This window comes from Salvelinus fontinalis, chromosome 11 (genome assembly GCF_029448725.1).
Source record: "Salvelinus fontinalis isolate EN_2023a chromosome 11, ASM2944872v1, whole genome shotgun sequence".
NCBI lineage: Eukaryota > Metazoa > Chordata > Actinopteri > Salmoniformes > Salmonidae > Salvelinus > Salvelinus fontinalis.
Genome location: NC_074675.1, coordinates 58,019,951 through 58,042,233, shown reverse-complemented (window position 1 = coordinate 58,042,233; position 22,283 = coordinate 58,019,951). Strand labels below are relative to the sequence as shown.

Sequence of the window (22,283 nt, the reverse complement as noted above, 5' to 3'; positions counted from 1 at the left end):
TTGGTTATACCTCAGCAAGTTTGCAATTCTAAGGGTGTTTACTTATCCAAGTTGTAACGATGTGCGCTGAGAGTCGGGAAGCTGAGAGTCGGGAAGCTGAGAGTCGGGAAGCTGAGAGTCGGGAAGCAGGTTCAGGGAGTGGGTGTTTTAATACAGAAACACAACAATGAACACGAAACACAAACAACCCCCTGACATGAAAACAGAGTCAATAACACCTGAGGAAAGAACCAAGGGGAGAGTAAGATACAGGGGGAAGATAATCAAGGAGGTGATGGAGTCCAGGGGAGAGACAGATACAGGGAAGATAATCAAGGAGGTGATGGAGTCCAGGTGAGGGACAGATACAGGGAAGATAATCAAGGAGGTGATGGAGTCCAGGTGAGGGACAGATACAGGGAAGATAATCAAGGAGGTGATGGAGTCCAAGGGAGAGACAGATACAGGGAAGATAATCAAGGAGGTGATGGAGTCCAGGGGAGAGACAGATACAGGGAAGATAATCAAGGAGGTGATGGAGTCCAGGGGAGAGACAGATACAGGGAAGATAATCAAGGAGGTGATGGAGTCCAGGTGAGGGACAGATACAGGGAAGATAATCAAGGAGGTGATGGAGTCCAGGTGAGGGACAGATACAGGGAAGATAATCAAGGAGGTGATGGAGTCCAGGTGAGAGACAGATACAGGGAAGATAATCAAGGTGATGGAGTCCAAGGGAGAGACAGATACAGGGAAGATAATCAAGGAGGTGATGGAGTCCAGGGGAGAGACAGATACAGGGAAGATAATCAAGGAGGTGATGGAGTCCAGGGGAGAGACAGATACAGGGAAGATAATCAAGGAGGTGATGGAGTCCAGGGGAGAGACAGATACAGGGAAGATAATCAAGGAGGTGATGGAGTCCAGGTGAGTGACAGATACAGGGAAGATAATCAAGGAGGTGATGGAGTCCAGGGGAGTGTCAGATACAGGGAAGATAATCAAGGAGGTGATGGAGTCCAGGGGAGTGACAGATACAGGGAAGATAATCAAGGAGGTGATGGAGTCCAGGTGAGTGACAGATACAGGGAAGATAATCAAGGAGGTGATGGAGTCCAGGGGAGAGACAGATACAGGGAAGATAATCAAGGAGGTGATGGAGTCCAGGGGAGAGACAGATACAGGGAAGATAATCAAGGAGGTGATGTAGTCCAGGGGAGAGACAGATACAGGGAAGATAATCAAGGAGGTGATGGAGTCCAGGGGAGAGACAGATACAGGGAAGATAATCAAGGAGGTGATGGAGTCCAGGTGAGTGATAGATACAGGGAAGATAATCAAGGAGGTGATGGAGTCCAGGGGAGTGTCAGATACAGGGAAGATATTCAAGGAGGTGATGGAGTCCAGGGGAGTGACAGATACAGGGAAGATAATCAAGGAGGTGATGGAGTCCAGGTGAGTGACAGATACAGGGAAGATAATCAAGGAGGTGATGGAGTCCAGGGGAGTGTCAGATACAGGGAAGATAATCAAGGAGGTGATGGAGTCCAGGGGAGTGACAGATACAGGGAAGATAATCAAGGAGGTGATGGAGTCCAGGTGAGTGACAGATACAGGGAAGATAATCAAGGAGGTGATGGAGTCCAGGGGAGAGACAGATACAGGGAAGATAATCAAGGAGGTGATGGAGTCCAGGGGAGAGACAGATACAGGGAAGATAATCAAGGAGGTGATGGAGTCCAGGGGAGGGACAGATACAGGGAAGATAATCAAGGAGGTGATGGAGTCCAGGGGAGTGTCAGATACAGGGAAGATAATCAAGGAGGTGATGGAGTCCAGGGGAGTGACAGATACAGGGAAGATAATCAAGGAGGTGATGGAGTCCAGGGGAGTGACAGATACAGGGAAGATAATCAAGGAGGTGATGGAGTCCAGGTGAGTGACAGATACAGGGAAGATAATCAAGGAGGTGATGGAGTCCAGGGGAGAGACAGATACAGGGAAGATAATCAAGGAGGTGATGGAGTCCAGGGGAGGGACAGATACAGGGAAGATAATCAAGGAGGTGATGGAGTCCAGGGGAGAGACAGATAAAGGGAAGATAATCAAGGAGGTGATGGAGTCCAGGGGAGAGACAGATACAGGGAAGATAATCAAGGAGGTGATGGAGTCCAGGGGAGGGACAGATAATCAAGGAGGTGATGGAGTCCAGGTGAGAGACAGATACAGGGAAGATACTCAAGGAGGTGATGGAGTCCAAGGGAGAGACAGATACAGGGAAGATAATCAAGGAGGTGATGGAGTCCAGGGGAGAGACAGATACAGGGAAGATAATCAAGGAGGTGATGGAGTCCAGGGGAGAGACAGATACAGGGAAGATAATCAAGGAGGTGATGGAGTCCAGGGGAGAGACAGATACAGGGAAGATAATCAAGGAGGTGATGGAGTCCAGGTGAGTGACAGATACAGGGAAGATAATCAAGGAGGTGATGGAGTCCAGGGGAGTGTCAGATACAGGGAAGATAATCAAGGAGGTGATGGAGTCCAGGGGAGTGACAGATACAGGAAAGATAATCAAGGAGGTGATGGAGTCCAGGTGAGTGACAGATACAGGGAAGATAATCAAGGAGGTGATGGAGTCCAGGGGAGAGACAGATACAGGGAAGATAATCAAGGAGGTGATGGAGTCCAGGGGAGAGACAGATACAGGGAAGATAATCAAGGAGGTGATGGAGTCCAGGGGAGAGACAGATACAGGGAAGATAATCAAGGAGGTGATGGAGTCCAGGGGAGAGACAGATACAGGGAAGATAATCAAGGAGGTGATGGAGTCCAGGTGAGTGACAGATACAGGGAAGATAATCAAGGAGGTGATGGAGTCCAGGGGAGTGTCAGATACAGGGAAGATAATCAAGAAGGTGATAGAGTCCAGGGGAGTGACAGATACAAGGAAGATAATCAAGGAGGTGATGGAGTCCAGGTGAGTGACAGATACAGGGAAGATAATCAAGGAGGTGATGGAGTCCAGGGGAGAGACAGATACAGGGAAGATAATCAAGTAGGTGATGGAGTCCAGGTGAGGGACAGATACAGGGAAGATAATCAAGGAGGTGATGGAGTCCAGGGGAGAGACAGATACAGGGAAGATAATCAAGGAGGTGATGGAGTCCAGGGGAGTGACAGATACAGGGAAGATAATCAAGGAGGTGATGGAGTCCAGGGGAGAGACAGATACAGGGAAGATAATCAAGGAGGTGATGGAGTCCAGGGGAGAGACAGATACAGGGAAGATAATCAAGGAGGTGATGGAGTCCAGGGGAGGGACAGATAATCAAGGTGATGGAGTCCAGGGGAGGGACAGATACAGGGAAGATAATCAAGGAGGTGATGGAGTCCAGGTGAGAGACAGATACAGGGAAGATAATCAAGGAGGTGATGGACTCCAGGGGAGAGACAGATACAGGGAAGATAATCAAGGAGGTGATGGACTCCAGGGGAGAGACAGATACAGGGAAGATAATCAAGGAGGTGATGGAGTCCAGGTGAGGGACAGATACAGGGAAGATAATCAAGGAGGTGATGGAGTCCAGGTGAGGGACAGATACAGGGAAAATAATCAAGGAGGTGATGGAGTCCAGGTTGAGAGACAGATACAGGGAAGATAATCAAGGAGGTGATGGAGTCCAGGTGAGGGACAGATACAGGGAAGATAATCAAGGAGGTGATGGAGTCCAGGTGAGTGACTGATACAGGGAAGATAATCAAGGAGGTGATGGAGTCCAGGTGAGGGACAGATACAGGGGGAAGATAATCAAGGAGGTGATGGAGTCCAGGGGAGGGACAGATACAGGGAAGATAATCAAGGAGGTGATGGAGTCCAGGGGAGGGACAGATACAGGGAAGATAATCAAGGAGGTGATGGAGTCCAGGTGAGGGACAGATACAGGGAAGATAATCAAGGAGGTGATGGAGTCCAGGTGAGGGACAGATACAGGGAAGATAATCAAGGAGGTGATGGAGTCCAGGTGAGGGACAGATAGAGGGAAGATAATCAAGGAGGTGATGGAGTCCAGGGGAGGGACAGATAATCAAGGTGATGGAGTCCAGGGGAGGGACAGATAATCAAGGTGATGGAGTCCAGGGGAGGGACAGATACAGGGAAGATAATCAAGGAGGTGATGGAGTCCAGGTGAGAGACAGATACAGGGAAGATAATCAAGGAGGTGATGGACTCCAGGGGAGAGACAGATACAGGGAAGATAATCAAGGAGGTGATGGACTCCAGGGGAGAGACAGATACAGGGAAGATAATCAAGGAGGTGATGGAGTCCAGGTGAGGGACAGATACAGGGAAGATAATCAAGGAGGTGATGGAGTCCAGGTGAGGGACAGATATAGGGAAGATAATCAAGGAGGTGATGGAGTCCAGGTGAGGGACAGATACAGGGAAGATAATCAAGGAGGTGATGGAGTCCAGGTGAGGGACAGATACAGGGGGAAGATAATCAAGGAGGTGATGGAGTCCAGGGGAGGGACAGATACAGGGAAGATAATCAAGGAGGTGATGGAGTCCAGGGGAGAGACAGATACAGGGAAGATAATCAAGGAGGTGATGGAGTCCAGGTGAGGGACAGATACAGGGAAGATAATCAAGGAGGTGATGGAGTCCAGGTGAGGGACAGAGGAAGATAATCAAGGAGGTGATGGAGTCCAGGTGAGGGACAGAGGAAGATAATCAAGGAGGTGATGGAGTCCAGGTGAGGGACAGATACAGGGAAGATAATCAAGGAGGTGATGGAGCCCAGGTGAGAGACAGATACAGGGAAGATAATCAAGGAGGTGATGGAGTCCAGGTGAGGGACAGATACAGGGAAGATAATCAAGGAGGTGATGGAGTCCAGGTGAGGGACAGATACAGGGAAGATAATGAAGGAGGTGATGGAGCCCAGGTGAGAGACAGATACAGGGAAGATAATCAACGACGTGATGGAGTCCAGGTGAGGGACAGATACAGGGAAGATAATCAAGGAGGTGATGGAGTCCAGGTGAGGGACAGATATAGAGAAGATAATCAAGGAGGTGATGGAGTCCAGGTGAGGGACAGATATATAGGCAAGATAATCAAGGAGGTGATGGAGTCCAGGTGAGAGACAGATATAGAGAAGATAATCAAGGAGGTGATGGAGTCCAGGTGAGGGACAGATAGAGGGAAGATAATCAAGGAGGTGATGGAGTCCAGGTGAGGGACAGATACAGGGAAGATAATCAAGGAGGTGATGGAGTCCAGGTGAGGGACAGAGGAAGATAATCAAGGAGGTGATGGAGTCCAGGTGAGGGACAGAGGAAGATAATCAAGGAGGTGATGGAGTCCAGGTGAGAGACAGATACAGGGGGAAGATAATCAAGGAGGTGATGGAGTCCAGGTGAGGGACAGAGGAAGATAATCAAGGAGGTGATGGAGTCCAGGTGAGAGACAGATATAGAGAAGATAATCAAGGAGGTGATGGAGTCCAGGTGAGGGACAGATACAGGGAAGATAATCAAGGAGGTGATGGAGTCCAGGTGAGGGACAGATACAGGGAAGATAATCAAGGAGGTGATGGAGTCCAGGTGAGGGACAGATACAGGGAAGATAATCAAGGAGGTGATGGAGTCCAGGTGAGGGACAGATATAGGGAAGATAATCAAGGAGGTGATGGAGTCCAGGTGAGGGACAGATACAGGGAAGATAATCAAGGAGGTGATGGAGTCCAGGTGAGGGACAGATACAGGGAAGATAATCAAGGAGGTGATGGAGTCCAGGTGAGGGACAGATATAGGGAAGATAATCAAGGAGGTGATGGAGTCCAGGTGAGGGACAGATACAGGGAAGATAATCAAGGAGGTGATGGAGTCCAGGTGAGGGACAGATACAGGGAAGATAATCAAGGAGGTGATGGAGTCTAGGTGAGTGTCATGAGGCGCAGGTGCGCGAGACGATGGTGACAGGTGTGTGGGATAATCAGCAGCCCGATGACCTAGAGGCCGGAGAGGGACGTGACACAAATAGGGTATTGTTTTATTTCTAATTGTTGTTTTAATTTATTTTTCACTTGCACATTGTGGGTTACTGTGTGTAAATACATTTTATGTATGTGTTTACATTTCAGACTGTAAGGCAACAAAAGGTGAACATTTTGAAAACTCTCTATACCCAGTGTTTGTGTGTGTTATCATTCATTCTGTCGGTATGTGGTTGTGTGTGGTTGTGTGTGGTTGTGTGTGGTTGTGTGTGTGTGTGTGTGTGTGTGGTTGTGTGTGTGTGTGTGTGGTTGTGTGTGTGTGTGGTTGTGTGTGTGTGTGTGGTTGTGTGTGTGTGTGTGTGTGGTTGTGTGTGTGTGTGTGTGTGTGTGTGTGTGTGTGTGTGTGTGTGTGTGTGTGTGTGTGTGTGTGTGTGTGTGTGTGTGTGGTTGTGTGTGTGTGTGGTTGTGTGTGTGTGTGGTTGTGTGTGTGTGTGGTTGTGTGTGTGTGTGGTTGTGTGTGTGTGTGTGTGTGTGTGTGTGTGTGTGTGTGTGTGTGTGTGTGTGTGTGTGTGTGGTTGTGTGTGTGTGTAGATGGCAGAGAGCCTGATGACCATAGCCTATGACAACGGAGTGAACCTGTTTGACACAGCAGAGGTTTACGCTTCAGGAAGGTACGCTACTCTCTCTCCCACTCTTTCTATCTTTCTCTCCCCTTCTCCACCCAGTAGGCAAGCAAATAATTCATAGATGGTTAAATGTAGTGGTTTGTGTGTCTCTCTCAGGGCTGAGACGACTCTGGGTAAAATCCTAAAGAAGAAGGAATGGAGGTGAGGCCCATCCTCTTACACTCTTTCACTCATTCTCTCTATCCATCTCAGTCACTGATGGTGACAGCTCAGCAATAATACTCAAATAATGTCTATCCCTCTCTCCTCCTTCAACTCCATCTCATCCCCCTTCCTCTATTAATCATCCATCCCTCTTCTCCCCCCTCTCCCCCTCTTTCTCCACTCTTTCTCCCCTCTCTCTCTTCCTTTCTCTCTTTCTCTTCCCCTCTCTCTCTCCCCCCTCTTCCCCCTCTCCCACCTCTCTCTCTCCCCTCTCTTTCTCCTCCCTCTCTCTCTCTATCATCCCTCTATTTCTCTCTCCCCCTCTCTTTTCAATTCAATTGACTTTATTGACATGGCAAGGTCATTATTACTTACATTGTCAAATTGTTCTTTCTCTCTCTATCCACCAGGAGGTCTAGTTATGTGGTGACCACTAAGATCTACTGGGGAGGACAGTAAGTGTCTCTAAAAGCAGATGTTTAATAGTTTGACTCTGTCTCTTAAATCACTTATTGTGTTTCTGTTGGAAATGTCTTTTAACCTTAAAGGGATAGTTCAGGATTTTGGCAATGAAGCTCTTTATCTACTTCCCCAGAGTCAGATGAACCAGTGGATACCATTGTGTCCAGTATAAAGGAAGTTAGAGGTTGTTCCATGTGGTAGAGCACTTGCAATGCCAGGGTTGTGGGTTCAATTCCCACGGGGGAACCATAACAAAAATGACGTAAGTCGCTCTGGATAAGAGTGTTTTTTAAAATGTAGTTTCCCGAAACAATGAAGCAATGGACCAGCGAGCAGCATCCACGAGCTCATCTAACTCTGGGGAAGAAGATAAAGGGCTTCATTCCAAAACTGAGAGAATGTCCAAAAGAGGACTATGTTTATTTCACCTTTATTTAACCAGGTAGGCTAGTTGAGAGCAAGTTCTCATTTACAACTGTGACCTGGCCAAGATAAAGCGAAGCAGTTTGACACAAACAACAACACAGAGTTACACATGGAATAAACAAAACATACAGTCAATAATACAGTAGAACAAAAGAAAACAAAAAGTCTATATACAGTGGGTGTAAATGAGGTAAGATAAGGGAGATCATACAATAAATAGGCCATGGTGGAGAAGTAATTACAATATAGCAATAAAACACTGGAGTGATAGATGTGCAGATGATGAATGTGCAAGTAGAGATACTGGGGTGCAAAGGAACAAGATAAATAAATAAATAACAGTATGAGGATGAGGTAGATTGGATGGGCTGTTTACAGATGGGCTATGTACAGGTGCAGTGATCTGTGAGCTGCTCTGACAGCTGATGCTTAGAGTTAGTGAGGGAGATATGAGTCTCCAGCTTCGGGAATTTTTGCAGTTCGTTAGGGTCATTTGCAGCAGAGAACTGGAAGGAAAGTCGGCCAAAGGAAGAATTGGCTTTGGGGGTGACCAGTGAGATACACCTGCTGGAGCGCGTGCTATGAGTGGGTGCTGCTATGGTGAGCTGAGATAAGGCGGGACTTTACCTAGCAAAGACTTGTAGATGACCTGGAGCCAGTGGGTTTGGCGACGAGAGTGAAGCGAGGGCCAGCCAACGAGAGCGTACAGATTGCAGTGGTGGGTAGTATATGGGCCTTTGGTGACAAAACGGATGGCACTGTGATAGACTGCTTCCAGTTTGTTGAGTAGAGTGTCGGAGGCAATTTTGTAAATGAAATCGCCAAAGTCAAGGATTGGTAGGATAGTCAGTTTTACGAGGGTATGTTTGGCAGCAGGAGTGAAGGATGCTTTTTTGCGAAATAGGAAACCGATTCTAGATATCATTTTGGATTGGAGATGCTTAATGTGAGTATGGAAGGAGAGTTTACCGTCTAACCAGACACCTAGGTATTTGTAGTTGTCCACATATTCTCAGTCAGAGTGCGGGCAGATGCAGGCAGTGATCGGTTGAAGAGCATGTATTTAGTTTTACTTGCATTTAAGAGCCGTTGGAGGCCACAGAAGGAGAGTTGTATGGCATTGAAGCTCATCGGGAGGTTAGTTAACACAGTGTCCAATGAAGGGCCAGAAATATACAGAATGGTGTCGTCTGCGTAGAGGTGGATCAGAGAATCACCAGCGGCAAGAGCAACATCATTGATGTATACAGAGAAAAGAGTCGGTCCGAGAATGGAACCCTGTGGTACCCCCATAGAGACTGCCAGAGGGCCGGACAACAGGCCCTCCGAATTGACACATTGAACTCTATCAGAGAAGTAATTGGTAAACCAGGCGAGGCAATCATTTGAGAAACCAAGGCTGTTGAGTCTGCCAATAAGAATGTGGTGATTGACAGAGTCGAAAGCCTTGGCCAGGCCGATGAATACAGCTGCACAGTAATGTCTCTTATCGATGGCGGTTATGATGTCGTTTAGGACCTTGAGCGTGGCTGAGGTGCACCCATGACCAGCTCGGAAACCAGATTGCATAGCGGAAAAGGTGCGGTGGGATTCGAAATGGTCAGTAATCTGTTTGTTAACTTGGCTTCGAAGACCTTAGAAAGGCAGGGTAGGATGGATATAGGTCTGTAGCAGTTTGGATCTAGAGTGTCCCCACTTTTGAAAAGGGGGAAGACCGTGGCAGCTTTCCAATCTTTGGGGATCTCAGACGACACGAGAGGTTGAACAGGCTAGTAAATAGGGGTTGCAACAGTTTCGGCAGATCATTTTAGAAAGAGGGTCCAGATTGTCTAGCCCGGCTGATTTGTAGGGGTCCAGATTTTGCAGCTCTTTCAGAACATCAGCTATGTGGATTTGGGTGAAGGAGAAATGGGGAAGGCTTGGGCGAGTTGCTGTGGGGAGTGCAAGACTGTTGCCCGGGGTAGGGGTAGCCAGGTGGAAAGCATGGCCAGCTGTAAAAAGAAATATTATTGAAATTCTCAATTATCGTAGATTTATCAGTGGTGACAGTGTTTCCTAGCCTCAGTACAGTGGGCAGCTGGGAGGAGGTGCTCTTGTTCTCCATGGACTTTACAGTGTCCCAGAACTTTTTGTAGTTTGTGCTACAGGATGCAAATTTCTGTTTGAAAAAGCTAGCTTTAGCTGTCCTAACAGCCTTTGTATGTTGGTTTCTAACTTCCCTGAAAAGTTGCATATCACGGGGGCTATTCGATGCTAATGCAGAACGCCACAGGATGTTTTTGTGCTGGTCGAGGGGAGTCAGGTCTGGAGAGAACCAAGGGCTATATCTGTTCCTGGTTCAAGTTTTTTTGAATGGGGCATGCTTATTTAAGATGGTGAGGAAAGCACTTTTAAAGAATAACCAAGCATCCTCTACTGACGGGATGAGATCAATATCCTTCCAGGATACCCGGGCCAGGTCGATTAGAAAGGCCTGCTCTCTGAAGTGTTTTAGGGAGCGTTTGACAGTGATGAGGGGTGGTCGTTTGATCGCTGACCCATTACGGATACAGGCAATGAGGCAGTGATATCTGAGATCCTGATTGAAAACAGTAGAGGTCTATTTGGAGGGAAAGTTAGTTAGGATGATATCTATGAGGGTGCCCGTATTTATGGATTTGGGAATGTACCTGGTAGGTTCACTGATAATTTGTGTGAGATTGAGGGCATCAAGCTTAGATTGTAGGATGGCCGGGGTGTTAAGCGGTTTAGGTCACCTAGCAGCACGAGCTCAGAAGATAGATGGGGGGCAATCAGTTCACATATGGTGTCCAGGGCACAGCTGGGGGCAGAGGGTGGTCTATAGCAAGCGGCAACGGTGAGAGACTTGTTTCTGGAAAGGTGGATTTTTAAAAGTAGAAGCTCAAATTGTTTGGGTACAGACCTGGACAATAAGGTTTGGACAATAAGGTCTACCTGAACACTAAGCCATAACTTCCTCTTACTTCCTGTGAAGGGCGGAGACGGAGAGAGGGTTGTCTCGGAAACACATCATTGAAGGTATGACATCACTTCCTCCTCACAGAGCCATGTCCTCTAGCTCAGTGACATCATCAGCTGACAGCTCAGAACAAGAGAGACCAAGCAGAAAGAGAGGGATTGAGGGAGAAAGGAGAGCAGAGGGATTGAGGGTCAAAGGAGAGCCGAGGGATTGAGGGAGAAAGGAGAGCCGAGGGATTGAGGGAGAAAGGAGAGCCGAGGGATTGAGGGTCAAAGGAGAGCAGAGGGATTGAGGGAGAAAGGAGAGCCGAGGGATTGAGGGAGAAAGGAGAGCCGAGGGATTGAGGGAGAAAGGAGAGCCGAGGGATTGAGGGTCAAAGGAGAGCAGAGGGATTGAGGGTCAAAGGAGAGCCGAGGGATTGAGGGTCAAAGGAGAGCAGAGGGATTGAGGGAGAAAGGAGAGCAGAGGGATTGAGGGAGAAAGGAGAGCAGAGGGATTGAGGGAGAAAGGAGAGCCGAGGGATTGAGGGAAAAAGGAGAGCAGAGGGATTGAGGGAGAAAGGAGAGCAGAGGGATTGAGGGAGAAAGGAGAGCCGAGGGATTGAGGGAGAAAGGAGAGCAGAGGGATTGAGGGAGAAAGGAGAGCCGAGGGATTGAGGGAGAAAGGAGAGCCGAGGGATTGAGGGAGAAAGGAGAGCCGAGGGATTGAGGGTCAAAGGAGAGCAGAGGGATTGAGGGTCAAAGGAGAGCAGAGGGATTGAGGGAGAAAGGAGTGCCGAGGGATTGAGGGAGAAAGAAGAGCAGAGGAATTGAGGGAGAAAGGAGAGCAGAGAGATTGAGGGTCAAAGGAGAGCCGAGGGATTGAGGGTCAAAGGAGAGCCGAGGGATTGAGGGTCAAAGGAGAGCCGAGGGATTGAGGGTCAAAGGAGAGCCGAGGGATTGAGGGAGAAAGGAGAGCAGAGGGATTGAGGGAGAAAGGAGAGCAGAGGGATTGAGGGAGAAAGGAGAGCCGAGGGATTGAGGGAGAAAGGAGAGCCGAGGGATTGAGGGAGAAAGGAGAGCCGAGGGATTGAGGGTCAAAGGAGAGCCGAGGGATTGAGGGTCAAAGGAGAGCCGAGGGATTGAGGGTCAAAGGAGAGCAGAGGGATTGAGGGAGAAAGGAGAGCAGAGGGATTGAGGGAGAAAGGAGAGCAGAGGGATTGAGGGAGAAAGGAGAGCCGAGGGATTGAGGGAGAAAGGAGAGCAGAGGGATTGAGGGAGAAAGGAGAGCAGAGGGATTGAGGGAGAAAGGAGAGCCGAGGGATTGAGGGAGAAAGGAGAGCCGAGGGATTGAGGGAGAAAGGAGAGCCGAGGGATTGAGGGTCAAAGGAGAGCAGAGGGGTTGAGGGAGAAAGGAGAGCAGAGGGATTGAGGGAGAAAGGAGAGCAGAGGGATTGAGGGAGAAAGGAGAGCAGAGGGATTGAGGGAGAAAGGAGAGCCGAGGGATTGAGGGAGAAAGGAGAGCAGAGGGATTGAGGGAGAAAGGAGAGCCGAGGGATTGAGGGAGAAAGGAGAGCCGAGGGATTGAGGGAGAAAGGAGAGCCGAGGGATTGAGGGTCAAAGGAGAGCAGAGGGATTGAGGGTCAAAGGAGAGCAGAGGGATTGAGGGAGAAAGGAGTGCCGAGGGATTGAGGGAGAAAGGAGAGCAGAGGAATTGAGGGAGAAAGGAGAGCAGAGGGATTGAGGGAGAAAGGAGAGCCAAGGGATTGAGGGAGAAAGGAGAGCCGAGGGATTGAGGGAAAAAGGAGAGCCGAGGGATTGAGGGAGAAAGGAGAGTAGAGGGATTGAGGGTCAAAGGAGAGCAGAGGGATTGAGGGTCAAAGGAGAGCAGAGGGATTGAGGGAGAAAGGAGAGCCGAGGGATTGAGGGTCAAAGGAGAGCAGAGGGATTGAGGGAGAAAGGAGAGCAGAGGGATTAAGGGTCAAAGGAGAGCTGAGGGATTGAGGGAGAAAGGAGAGCCGAGGGATTGAGGGTCAAAGGAGAGCCGAGGGATTGAGGGTGAAAGGAGAGCCGAGGGATTGAGGGAGAAAGGAGAGCCGAGGGATTGAGGGTCAAAGGAGAGCAGAGGGATTGAGGGAGAAAGGAGAGCAGAGGGATTAAGGGTCAAAGGAGAGCTGAGGGATTGAGGGAGAAAGGAGAGCCGAGGGATTGAGGGTCAAAGGAGAGCCGAGGGATTGAGGGTGAAAGGAGAGCCGAGGGATTGAGGGAGAAAGGAGAGCCGAGGGATTGAGGGAGAAAGGAGAGCCGAGGGATTGAGGGAGAAAGGAGAGCCGAGGGATTGAGGGTCAAATGAGAGCAGAGGGATTGAGGGTCAAATGAGAGCAGAGGGATTGAGGGAGAAAGGAGAGCAGAGGGATTGAGGGGTGAAAGGAGAGCAGAGGGATTGAGGGTCAAAGGAGAGCAGAGGGATTGAGGGGGAAAGGAGAGCAGAGGGATTGAGGGAGAAAGGAGAGCCGAGGGATTGAGGGAGAAAGGAGAGCCGAGGGATTGAGGGTCAAAGGAGAGCAGAGGAATTGAGGGTCAAAGGAGAGCTGAGGGATTGAGGGAGAAAGGAGAGCCGAGGGATTGAGGGGGAAAGGTGAGCAGAGGGATTGAGGGAGAAAGGAGAGCAGAGGGATTGAGGGAGAAAGGAGAGCAGAGGGATTGAGGGAGAAAGGAGAGCCGAGGGATTGAGGGAGAAATGAGAGCAGAGGGATTGAGGGAGAAAGGAGAGCCGAGGGATTGAGGGAGTGATAAATATCATAGTGGAAATGTCATAGTGATGATGTCATAGTGATGATGTCATAGCAATGATGTCATAGCGATGATGGCATAGTGATGATGTCATAGTGATAATGTCATAGTGATAATGTCATAGTGATAATGTCATAGTGATAATGTCATAGTGATAATGTCATAGCGATGATGTTACAGCGATGATGTCATAGTGATGATGTCATAGTGATGATGTCATAGTGATGATGTAGTGATAATGCCACAGTGATGATGTAGTGATAATGTCAGTGATAATGTAGTGAAAATGTCACAGTGATGATGTAGTGATAATGTCACAGTAATGATGTAGTGATAATGTCACAGTGATGATGTAGTGATAATGTCACAGTGATGATGCAGTGAAAATGTCAGTGTTGTCAGTGATGATGTCGTAGTGATGACGTCATAGCTATGATATCATCACTGTGTTCCAGGTCTGAGGGGATCTCTGTCTCATTGTGTTGTCACAGTGACGATGTAGTGATAATGTCATAGTGATGATGTAGTGATAATGTCACAGTGACGATGTAGTGATAATGTCACAGTGATGATGTAGTGATAATGTCACAGTGACGATGTAGTGATAATGTCACAGTGACGATGTAGTGATAATGTAATGAAGTGATGATGATGTAACCTCTTTAATCCAGGTCTGAGGGATTCTCTGTCTCGGCTGCAATTGGAGTATGTTGACATCGTCTTCGCTAACCGCACAGACATCAACTCACCTATGGAGGGTAATAACCATGTTTTTATTGAACAGATTGGACAGTAGAGACAAGACTGGCAGGACAGTAGAGACGAGACTGGCAGGACAGTAGAGACGAGACTGGCAGGACAGTAGAGACGCGACTGACAGGACAGTAGAGACGAGACTGGCAGGACAGTAGAGACAAGACTGGCAGGACAGTAGAGACGAGACTGACAGGACAGTAGAGACGAGACTGACAGGACAGTAGAGACTGACAGGACAGTAGAGATGAGACTGGCAGGACAGTAGAGACGAGACTGACAGGACAGTAGAGACGCGACTGGCAGGACAGTAGAGACGCGACTGACAGGACAGTAGAGACGAGACTGGCAGGACAGTAGAGACGCGACTGACAGGACAGTAGAGACGAGACTGGCAGGACAGTAGAGACGCGACTGACAGGACAGTAGAGACGCGACTGACAGGACAGTAGAGACGAGACTGATAGGACAGTAGAGACGCGACTGACAGGACAGTAGAGACGCGAGTGACAGGACAGTAGAGACGTGACTGACAGGACAGTAGAGACTGACAGGACAGTAGAGATGAGACTGACAGGACAGTAGAGACGCGACTGACAGGACAGTAGAGACTGACAGGACAGTAGAGATGAGACTGACAGGACAGTAGAGACGAGACTGACAGGACAGTAGAGACTGACAGGACAGTAGAGACGAGACTGACAGGACAGTAGAGACGAGACTGACAGGACAGTAGAGACGAGACTGACAGGACAGTAGAGACGAGACTGACAGGACAGTAGAGACGAGACTGACAGGACAGTAGAGACGAGACTGACAGGACAGTAGAGACTGACAGGACAGTAGAGACGAGACTGACAGGACAGTAGAGACGCGACTGACAGGACAGTAGAGACGAGACTGACAGGACAGTAGAGACGAGACTGACAGGACAGTAGAGACTGACAGGACAGTAGAGATGAGACTGACAGGACAGTAGAGACTGACAGGACAGTAGAGACGAGACTGACAGGACAGTAGATACTGACAGGACAGTAGAGACGAGACTGACAGGACAGTAGAGACGAGACTGACAGGACAGTAGAGACGAGACTGACAGGACAGTAGAGACGCGACTGACAGGACAGTAGAGACGAGACTGATAGGACAGTAGAGATGAGACTGACAGGACAGTAGAGACGCGACTGACAGGACAGTAGAGACGAGACTGACAGGACAGTAGAGACGAGACTGGCAGGACAGTAGAGACGCGACTGACAGGACAGTAGAGACGCGACTGACAGGACAGTAGAGACGAGACTGGCAGGACAGTAGAGACGCGACTGACAGGACAGTAGAGACGCGACTGACAGGACAGTAGAGACGCGACTGACAGGACAGTAGAGACGCGACTGACAGGACAGTAGAGACGCGACTGACAGGACAGTAGAGACTGACAGGACAGTAGAGATGAGACTGACAGGACAGTAGAGACGCGACTGACAGGACAGTAGAGACTGACAGGACAGTAGAGATGAGACTGACAGGACAGTAGAGACGAGACTGACAGGACAGTAGAGACTGACAGGACAGTAGAGATGAGACTGACAGGACAGTAGAGACGAGACTGACAGGACAGTAGAGACGAGACTGACAGGACAGTAGAGACGAGACTGGCAGGACAGTAGAGACGAGACTGACAGGACAGTAGAGACTGACAGGACAGTAGAGATGAGACTGACAGGACAGTAGAGACGAGACTGACAGGACAGTAGAGACGCGACTGACAGGACAGTAGAGACGCGACTGACAGGACAGTAGAGACGAGACTGACAGGACAGTAGATACTGACAGGACAGTAGAGACGAGACTGACAGGACAGTAGAGACGAGACTGACAGGACAGTAGAGACTGACAGGACAGTAGAGATGAGACTGACAGGACAGTAGAGACTGACAGGACAGTAGAGACGAGACTGACAGGACAGTAGATACTGACAGGACAGTAGAGACGAGACTGACAGGACAGTAGAGACGAGACTGACAGGACAGTAGAGATGAGACTGACAGGACAGTAGAGACGCGACTGACAGGACAGTAGAGACGAGACTGATAGGACAGTAGAGATGAGACTGACAGGACAGTAGAGACGCGACTGACAGGACAGTAGAGACGAGACTGACAGGACAGTAGAGACTGACAGGACAGTAGAGATGAGACTGACAGGACAGTAGAGACGCGACTGACAGGACAGTAGAGACGAGACTGACAGGACAGTAGAGACTGACAGGACAGTAGAGATGAGACTGACAGGACAGTAGAGACTGACAGGACAGTAGAGATGAGACTGACAGGACAGTAGAGACTGACAGGACAGTAGAGATGAGACTGACAGGACAGTAGAGACTGACAGGACAGTAGAGACGAGACTGACAGGACAGTAGAGACGAGACTGACAGGACAGTAGAGACGAGACTGACAGGACAGTAGAGACGAGACTGACAGGACAGTAGAGACGAGACTGACAGGACAGTAGAGACGAGACTGACAGGACAGTAGAGACGAGACTGACAGGACAGTAGAGACTGACAGGACAGTAGAGATGAGACTGACAGGACAGTAGAGACTGACAGGACAGTAGAGATGAGACTGACAGGACAGTAGAGACTGACAGGACAGTAGAGATGAGACTGACAGGACAGTAGAGACTGACAGGACAGTAGAGATGAGACTGACAGGACAGTAGAGACTGACAGGACAGTAGAGACTGACAGGACAGTAGAGACTGACAGGACAGTAGAGACGAGACTGACAGGACAGTAGAGACGAGACTGACAGGACAGTAGAGACGAGACTGACAGGACAGTAGAGACGAGACTGACAGGACAGTAGAGACGAGACTGACAGGACAGTAGAGACGAGACTGACAGGACAGTAGAGACGAGACTGACAGGACAGTAGAGACGAGACTGACAGGACAGTAGAGACGAGACTGATAGGACAGTAGAGACGAGACTGACAGGACAGTAGAGAATAGTTTGGGTTGCTCTATCCAATCAAATCTTATTTAAACCCTTCCCTGTGTGTGTTGTAGAGGATGTGGGGTCTGACCCTGTGTGTTGTAGAGGATGTGAGGTCTAACCCTGTGTGTTGTAGAGGATGTGGGGTCTAACCCTGTGTGTTGTAGAGGATGTGGGGTCTAACCCTGTGTGTGTTGTAGAGGTTGTGAGGTCTAACCCTGTGTGTTGTAGAGGATGTGGGGTCTAACCCTGTGTGTTGTAGAGGATGTGGGGTCTAACCCTGTGTTGTAGAGGATGTGGGGTCTAACCCTGTGTGTTGTAGAGGATGTGAGGTCTAACCCTGTGTGTTGTAGAGGTTGTGAGGTCTAACCCTGTGTGTTGTAGAGGATGTGAGGTCTAACCCTGTGTGTTGTAGAGGATGTGAGGTCTAACCCTGTGTGTGTTGTAGAGGATGTGGGGTCTAACCCTGTGTGTGTTGTAGAGGTTGTGAGGTCTAACCCTGTGTGTTGTAGAGGATGTGGGGTCTAACCCTGTGTGTTGTAGAGGATGTGAGGTCTAACCCTGTGTTGTAGAGGATGTGAGGTCTAACCCTGTGTGTGTTGTAGAGGATGTGAGGTCTAACCCTGTGTGTTGTAGAGGATGTGGGGTCTAACCCTGTGTGTTGTAGAGGATGTGAGGTCTAACCCTGTGTGTTGTAGAGGATGTGGGGTCTAACCCTGTGTGTTGTAGAGGATGTGGGGTCTAACCCTGTGTGTTGTAGAGGATGTGAGGTCTAACCCTGTGTGTGTTGTAGAGGATGTGGGGTCTAACCCTGTGTTGTAGAGGATGTGAGGTCTAACCCTGTGTGTTGTTGAGGATGTGGGGTCTAACCCTGTGTGTTGTAGAGGATGTGAGGTCTAACCCTGTGTGTGTTGTAGAGGATGTGGGGTCTAACCCTGTGTGTTGTAGAGGATGTGAGGTCTAACCCTGTGTGTTGTAGAGGATGTGAGGTCTAACCCTGTGTGTTGTAGAGGATGTAGGGTCTAACCCTGTGTGTGTTGTAGAGGTTGTGAGGTCTAACCCTGTGTGTTGTAGAGGTTGTGGGGTCTAACCCTGTGTGTTGTAGAGGATGTGGGGTCTAACCCTATGTGTTGTAGAGGATGTGGGGTCTAACCCTGTGTGTTGTAGAGGATGTGGGGTCTAACCCTGTGTGTTGTAGAGGATGTGGGGTCTAACCCTGTGTGTTGTAGAGGATGTGAGGTCTAACCCTGTGTGTTGTAGAGGTTGTGAGGTCTAACCCTGTGTGTTGTAGAGGTTGTGAGGTCTAACCCTGTGTGTTGTAGAGGATGTGAGGTCTAACCCTGTGTGTTGTAGAGGATGTGAGGTCTAACCCTGTGTGTTGTAGAGGTTGTGAGGTCTAACCCTGTGTGTTGTAGAGGATGTGAGGTCTAACCCTGTGTGTGTTGTAGAGGATGTGAGGTCTAACCCTGTGTGTTGTAGAGGATGTGAGGTCTAACCCTGTGTGTTGTAGAGGATGTGAGGTCTAACCCTGTGTGTTGTAGAGGATGTGAGGTCTAACCCTGTGTGTTGTAGAGGATGTGAGGTCTAACCCTGTGTGTTGTAGAGGATGTGGGGTCTAACCCTGTGTTGGAGAGGATGTGGGGTCTAACCCTGTGTTGTAGAGGATGTGAGGTCTAACCCTGTGTGTTGTAGAGGTTGTGAGGTCTAACCCTGTGTGTTGTAGAGGATGTGAGGTCTAACCCTGTGTGTTGTAGAGGATGTGGGGTCTAACCCTGTGTGTGTTGTAGAGGATGTGAGGTCTAACCCTGTGTGTTGTAGAGGATGTGGGGTCTAACCCTGTGTGTGTTGTAGAGGATGTGGGGTCTAACCCTGTGTGTGTTGTAGAGGTTGTGAGGTCTAACCCTGTGTGTTGTAGAGGATGTGGGGTCTAACCCTGTGTGTTGTAGAGGATGTGGGGTCTAACCCTGTGTTGTAGAGGATGTGGGGTCTAACCCTGTGTGTTGTAGAGGATGTGAGGTCTAACCCTGTGTGTTGTAGAGGTTGTGAGGTCTAACCCTGTGTGTTGTAGAGGATGTGAGGTCTAACCCTGTGTGTTGTAGAGGATGTGAGGTCTAACCCTGTGTGTGTTGTAGAGGATGTGGGGTCTAACCCTGTGTGTGTTGTAGAGGTTGTGAGGTCTAACCCTGTGTGTTGTAGAGGATGTGGGGTCTAACCCTGTGTGTTGTAGAGGATGTGAGGTCTAACCCTGTGTTGTAGAGGATGTGAGGTCTAACCCTGTGTGTGTTGTAGAGGTTGTGAGGTCTAACCCTGTGTGTGTTGTAGAGGATGTGAGGTCTAACCCTGTGTGTTGTAGAGGATGTGGGGTCTAACCCTGTGTGTTGTAGAGGATGTGAGGTCTAACCCTGTGTGTTGTAGAGGATGTGGGGTCTAACCCTGTGTGTTGTAGAGGATGTGGGGTCTAACCCTGTGTGTTGTAGAGGATGTGAGGTCTAACCCTGTGTGTGTTGTAGAGGATGTGGGGTCTAACCCTGTGTTGTAGAGGATGTGAGATCTAACCCTGTGTGTTGTTGAGGATGTGGGGTCTAACCCTGTGTGTTGTAGAGGATGTGAGGTCTAACCCTGTGTGGGTTGTAGAGGATGTGGGGTCTAACCCTGTGTGTTGTAGAGGATGTGAGGTCTAACCCTGTGTGTTGTAGAGGATGTGAGGTCTAACCCTGTGTGTTGTAGAGGATGTAGGGTCTAACCCTGTGTGTGTTGTAGAGGTTGTGAGGTCTAACCCTGTGTGTTGTAGAGGATGTGGGGTCTAACCCTGTGTGTTGTAGATGATGTGGGGTCTAACCCTATGTGTTGTAGAGGATGTGGGGTCTAACCCTGTGTGTTGTAGAGGATGTGGGGTCTAACCCTGTGTGTTGTAGAGGATGTGAGGTCTAACCCTGTGTGTTGTAGAAGATGTGAGGTCTAACCCTGTGTGTTGTAGAGGATGTGAGGTCTAACCCTGTGTGTTGTAGAGGATGTGGGGTCTAACCCTGTGTTGGAGAGGATGTGGGGTCTAACCCTGTGTTGTAGAGGATGTGAGGTCTAACCCTGTGTGTTGTAGAGGTTGTGAGGTCTAACCCTGTGTGTTGTAGAGAGATGTGAGGTCTAACCCTGTGTGTTGTAGAGGATGTGGGGTCTAACCCTGTGTGTGTTGTAGAGGATGTGAGGTCTAACCCTGTGTGTTGTAGAGGATGTGGGGTCTAACCCTGTGTGTGTTGTAGAGGATGTGGGGTCTAACCCTGTGTGTTGTAGAGGATGTGGGGTCTAACCCTGTGTTGGAGAGGATGTGGGGTCTAACCCTGTGTGTTGTAAAGGATGTGGGGTCTAACCCTGTGTGTTGTAGAGGATGTGAGGTCTAACCCTGTGTGTTGTAGAGGATGTGGGGTCTAACCCTGTGTGTTGTAGAGGTTGTGAGGTCTAACCCTGTGTGTTGTAGAGGATGTGGGGTCTAACCCTGTGTGTTGTAGAGGATGTGGGGTCTAACCCTGTGTGTTGTAGAGGATGTGAGGTCTAACCCTGTGTGTTGTAGAGGATGTGAGGTCTAACCCTGTGTGTTGTAGAGGATGTGAGGTGTAACCCTGTGTGTTGTAGAGGATGTGAGGTCTAACCCTGTGTTGTAGAGGATGTGGGGTCTAACCCTGTGTGTTGTAGAGGATGTGGGGTCTAACCCTGTGTGTTGAGAGAATGTGGGGTCTAACCCTGTGTTGTAGAGGATGTGGGGTCTAACCCTGTGTGTTGTAGAGGATGTGAGGTCTAACCCTGTGTGTTGTAGAGGTTGTGAGGTCTAACCCTGTGTGTTGTAGAGGATGTGAGGTCTAACCCTGTGTGCTGTAGAGGATGTGAGGTCTAACCATGTGTTTGTTGTAGAGGATGTGGGGTCTAACCCTGTGTGTGTTGTAGAGGTTGTGAGGTCTAACCCTGTGTGTTGTAGAGGATGTGGGGTCTAACCCTGTGTGTTGTAGAGGATGTGAGGTCTAACCCTGTGTTGTAGAGGATGTGAGGTCTAACCCTGTGTGTGTTGTAGAGGTTGTGAGGTCTAACCCTGTGTGTGTTGTAGAGGATGTGGGGTCTAACCCTGTGTGTTGTAGAGTATGTGGGGTCTAACCCTGTGTGTTGTAGAGGATGTGAGGTCTAACCCTGTGTGTGTTGTAGAGGATGTGGGGTCTAACCCTGTGTTGTAGAGGATGTGAGGTCTAACCCTGTGTGTTGTAGAGGATGTGGGGTCTAACCCTGTGTTGTAGAGGATGTGAGGTCTAACCCTGTGTGGGTTGTAGAGGATGTGGGGTCTAACCCTGTGTGTTGTAGAGGATGTGAGGTCTAACCCTGTGTGTTGTAGAGGATTTGAGGTCTAACCCTGTGTGTTGTAGAGGATGTGGGGTCTAACCCTGTGTGTGTTGTAGAGGTTGTGAGGTCTAACCCTGTGTGTTGTAGAGGTTGTGGGGTCTAACCCTGTGTGTTGTAGAGGATGTGGGGTCTAACCCTGTGTGTTGTAGAGGATGTGGGGTCTAACCCTGTGTGTTGTAGAGGATGTGGGGTCTAACCCTGTGTGTTGTAGAGGATGTGGGGTCTAACCCTGTGTGTTGTAGAGGATGTGAGGTCTAACCTTGTGTGTTGTAGAGGATGTGGGGTCTAACCCTGTGTTGTAGAGGTTGTGAGGTCTAACCCTGTGTGTTGTAGAGGATGTGAGGTCTAACCCTGTGTGTTGTAGAGGATGTGAGGTCTAACCCTGTGTGTTGTAGAGGTTGTGAGGTCTAACCCTGTGTGTTGTAGAGGATGTGAGGTCTAACCCTGTGTGTGTTGTAGAGGATGTGAGGTCTAACCCTGTGTGTTGTAGAGGATGTGAGGTCTAACCCTGTGTGTTGTAGAGGATGTGAGGTCTAACCCTGTGTGTTGTAGAGGATGTGAGGTCTAACCTTGTGTGTTGTAGAGGATGTGAGGTCTAACCCTGTGTGTTGTAGAGGATGTGGGGTCTAACCCTGTGTTGGAGAGGATGTGAGGTCTAACCCTGTGTGTTGTAGAGGATGTGGGGTCTAACCCTGTGTTGTA

At 49.3% G+C, this 22,283-nt stretch overlaps 1 protein-coding gene across 1 annotated transcript in view; it reads left to right on the top strand.

The window, feature by feature from the left end:
- LOC129864764 (voltage-gated potassium channel subunit beta-2-like) overlaps positions 1-22,283 on the top strand; it is a 123,587-nt gene that overhangs the window by 9,286 nt on the left and 92,018 nt on the right. The window contains exons 4-8 of the mRNA XM_055937057.1: positions 6,573-6,652; positions 6,764-6,808; positions 7,222-7,266; positions 10,695-10,738; positions 14,122-14,208. Coding sequence (XP_055793032.1) covers positions 6,573-6,652; positions 6,764-6,808; positions 7,222-7,266; positions 10,695-10,738; positions 14,122-14,208 — 301 coding nt within the window. The remainder of the gene's footprint in view (positions 1-6,572; positions 6,653-6,763; positions 6,809-7,221; positions 7,267-10,694; positions 10,739-14,121; positions 14,209-22,283) is intronic.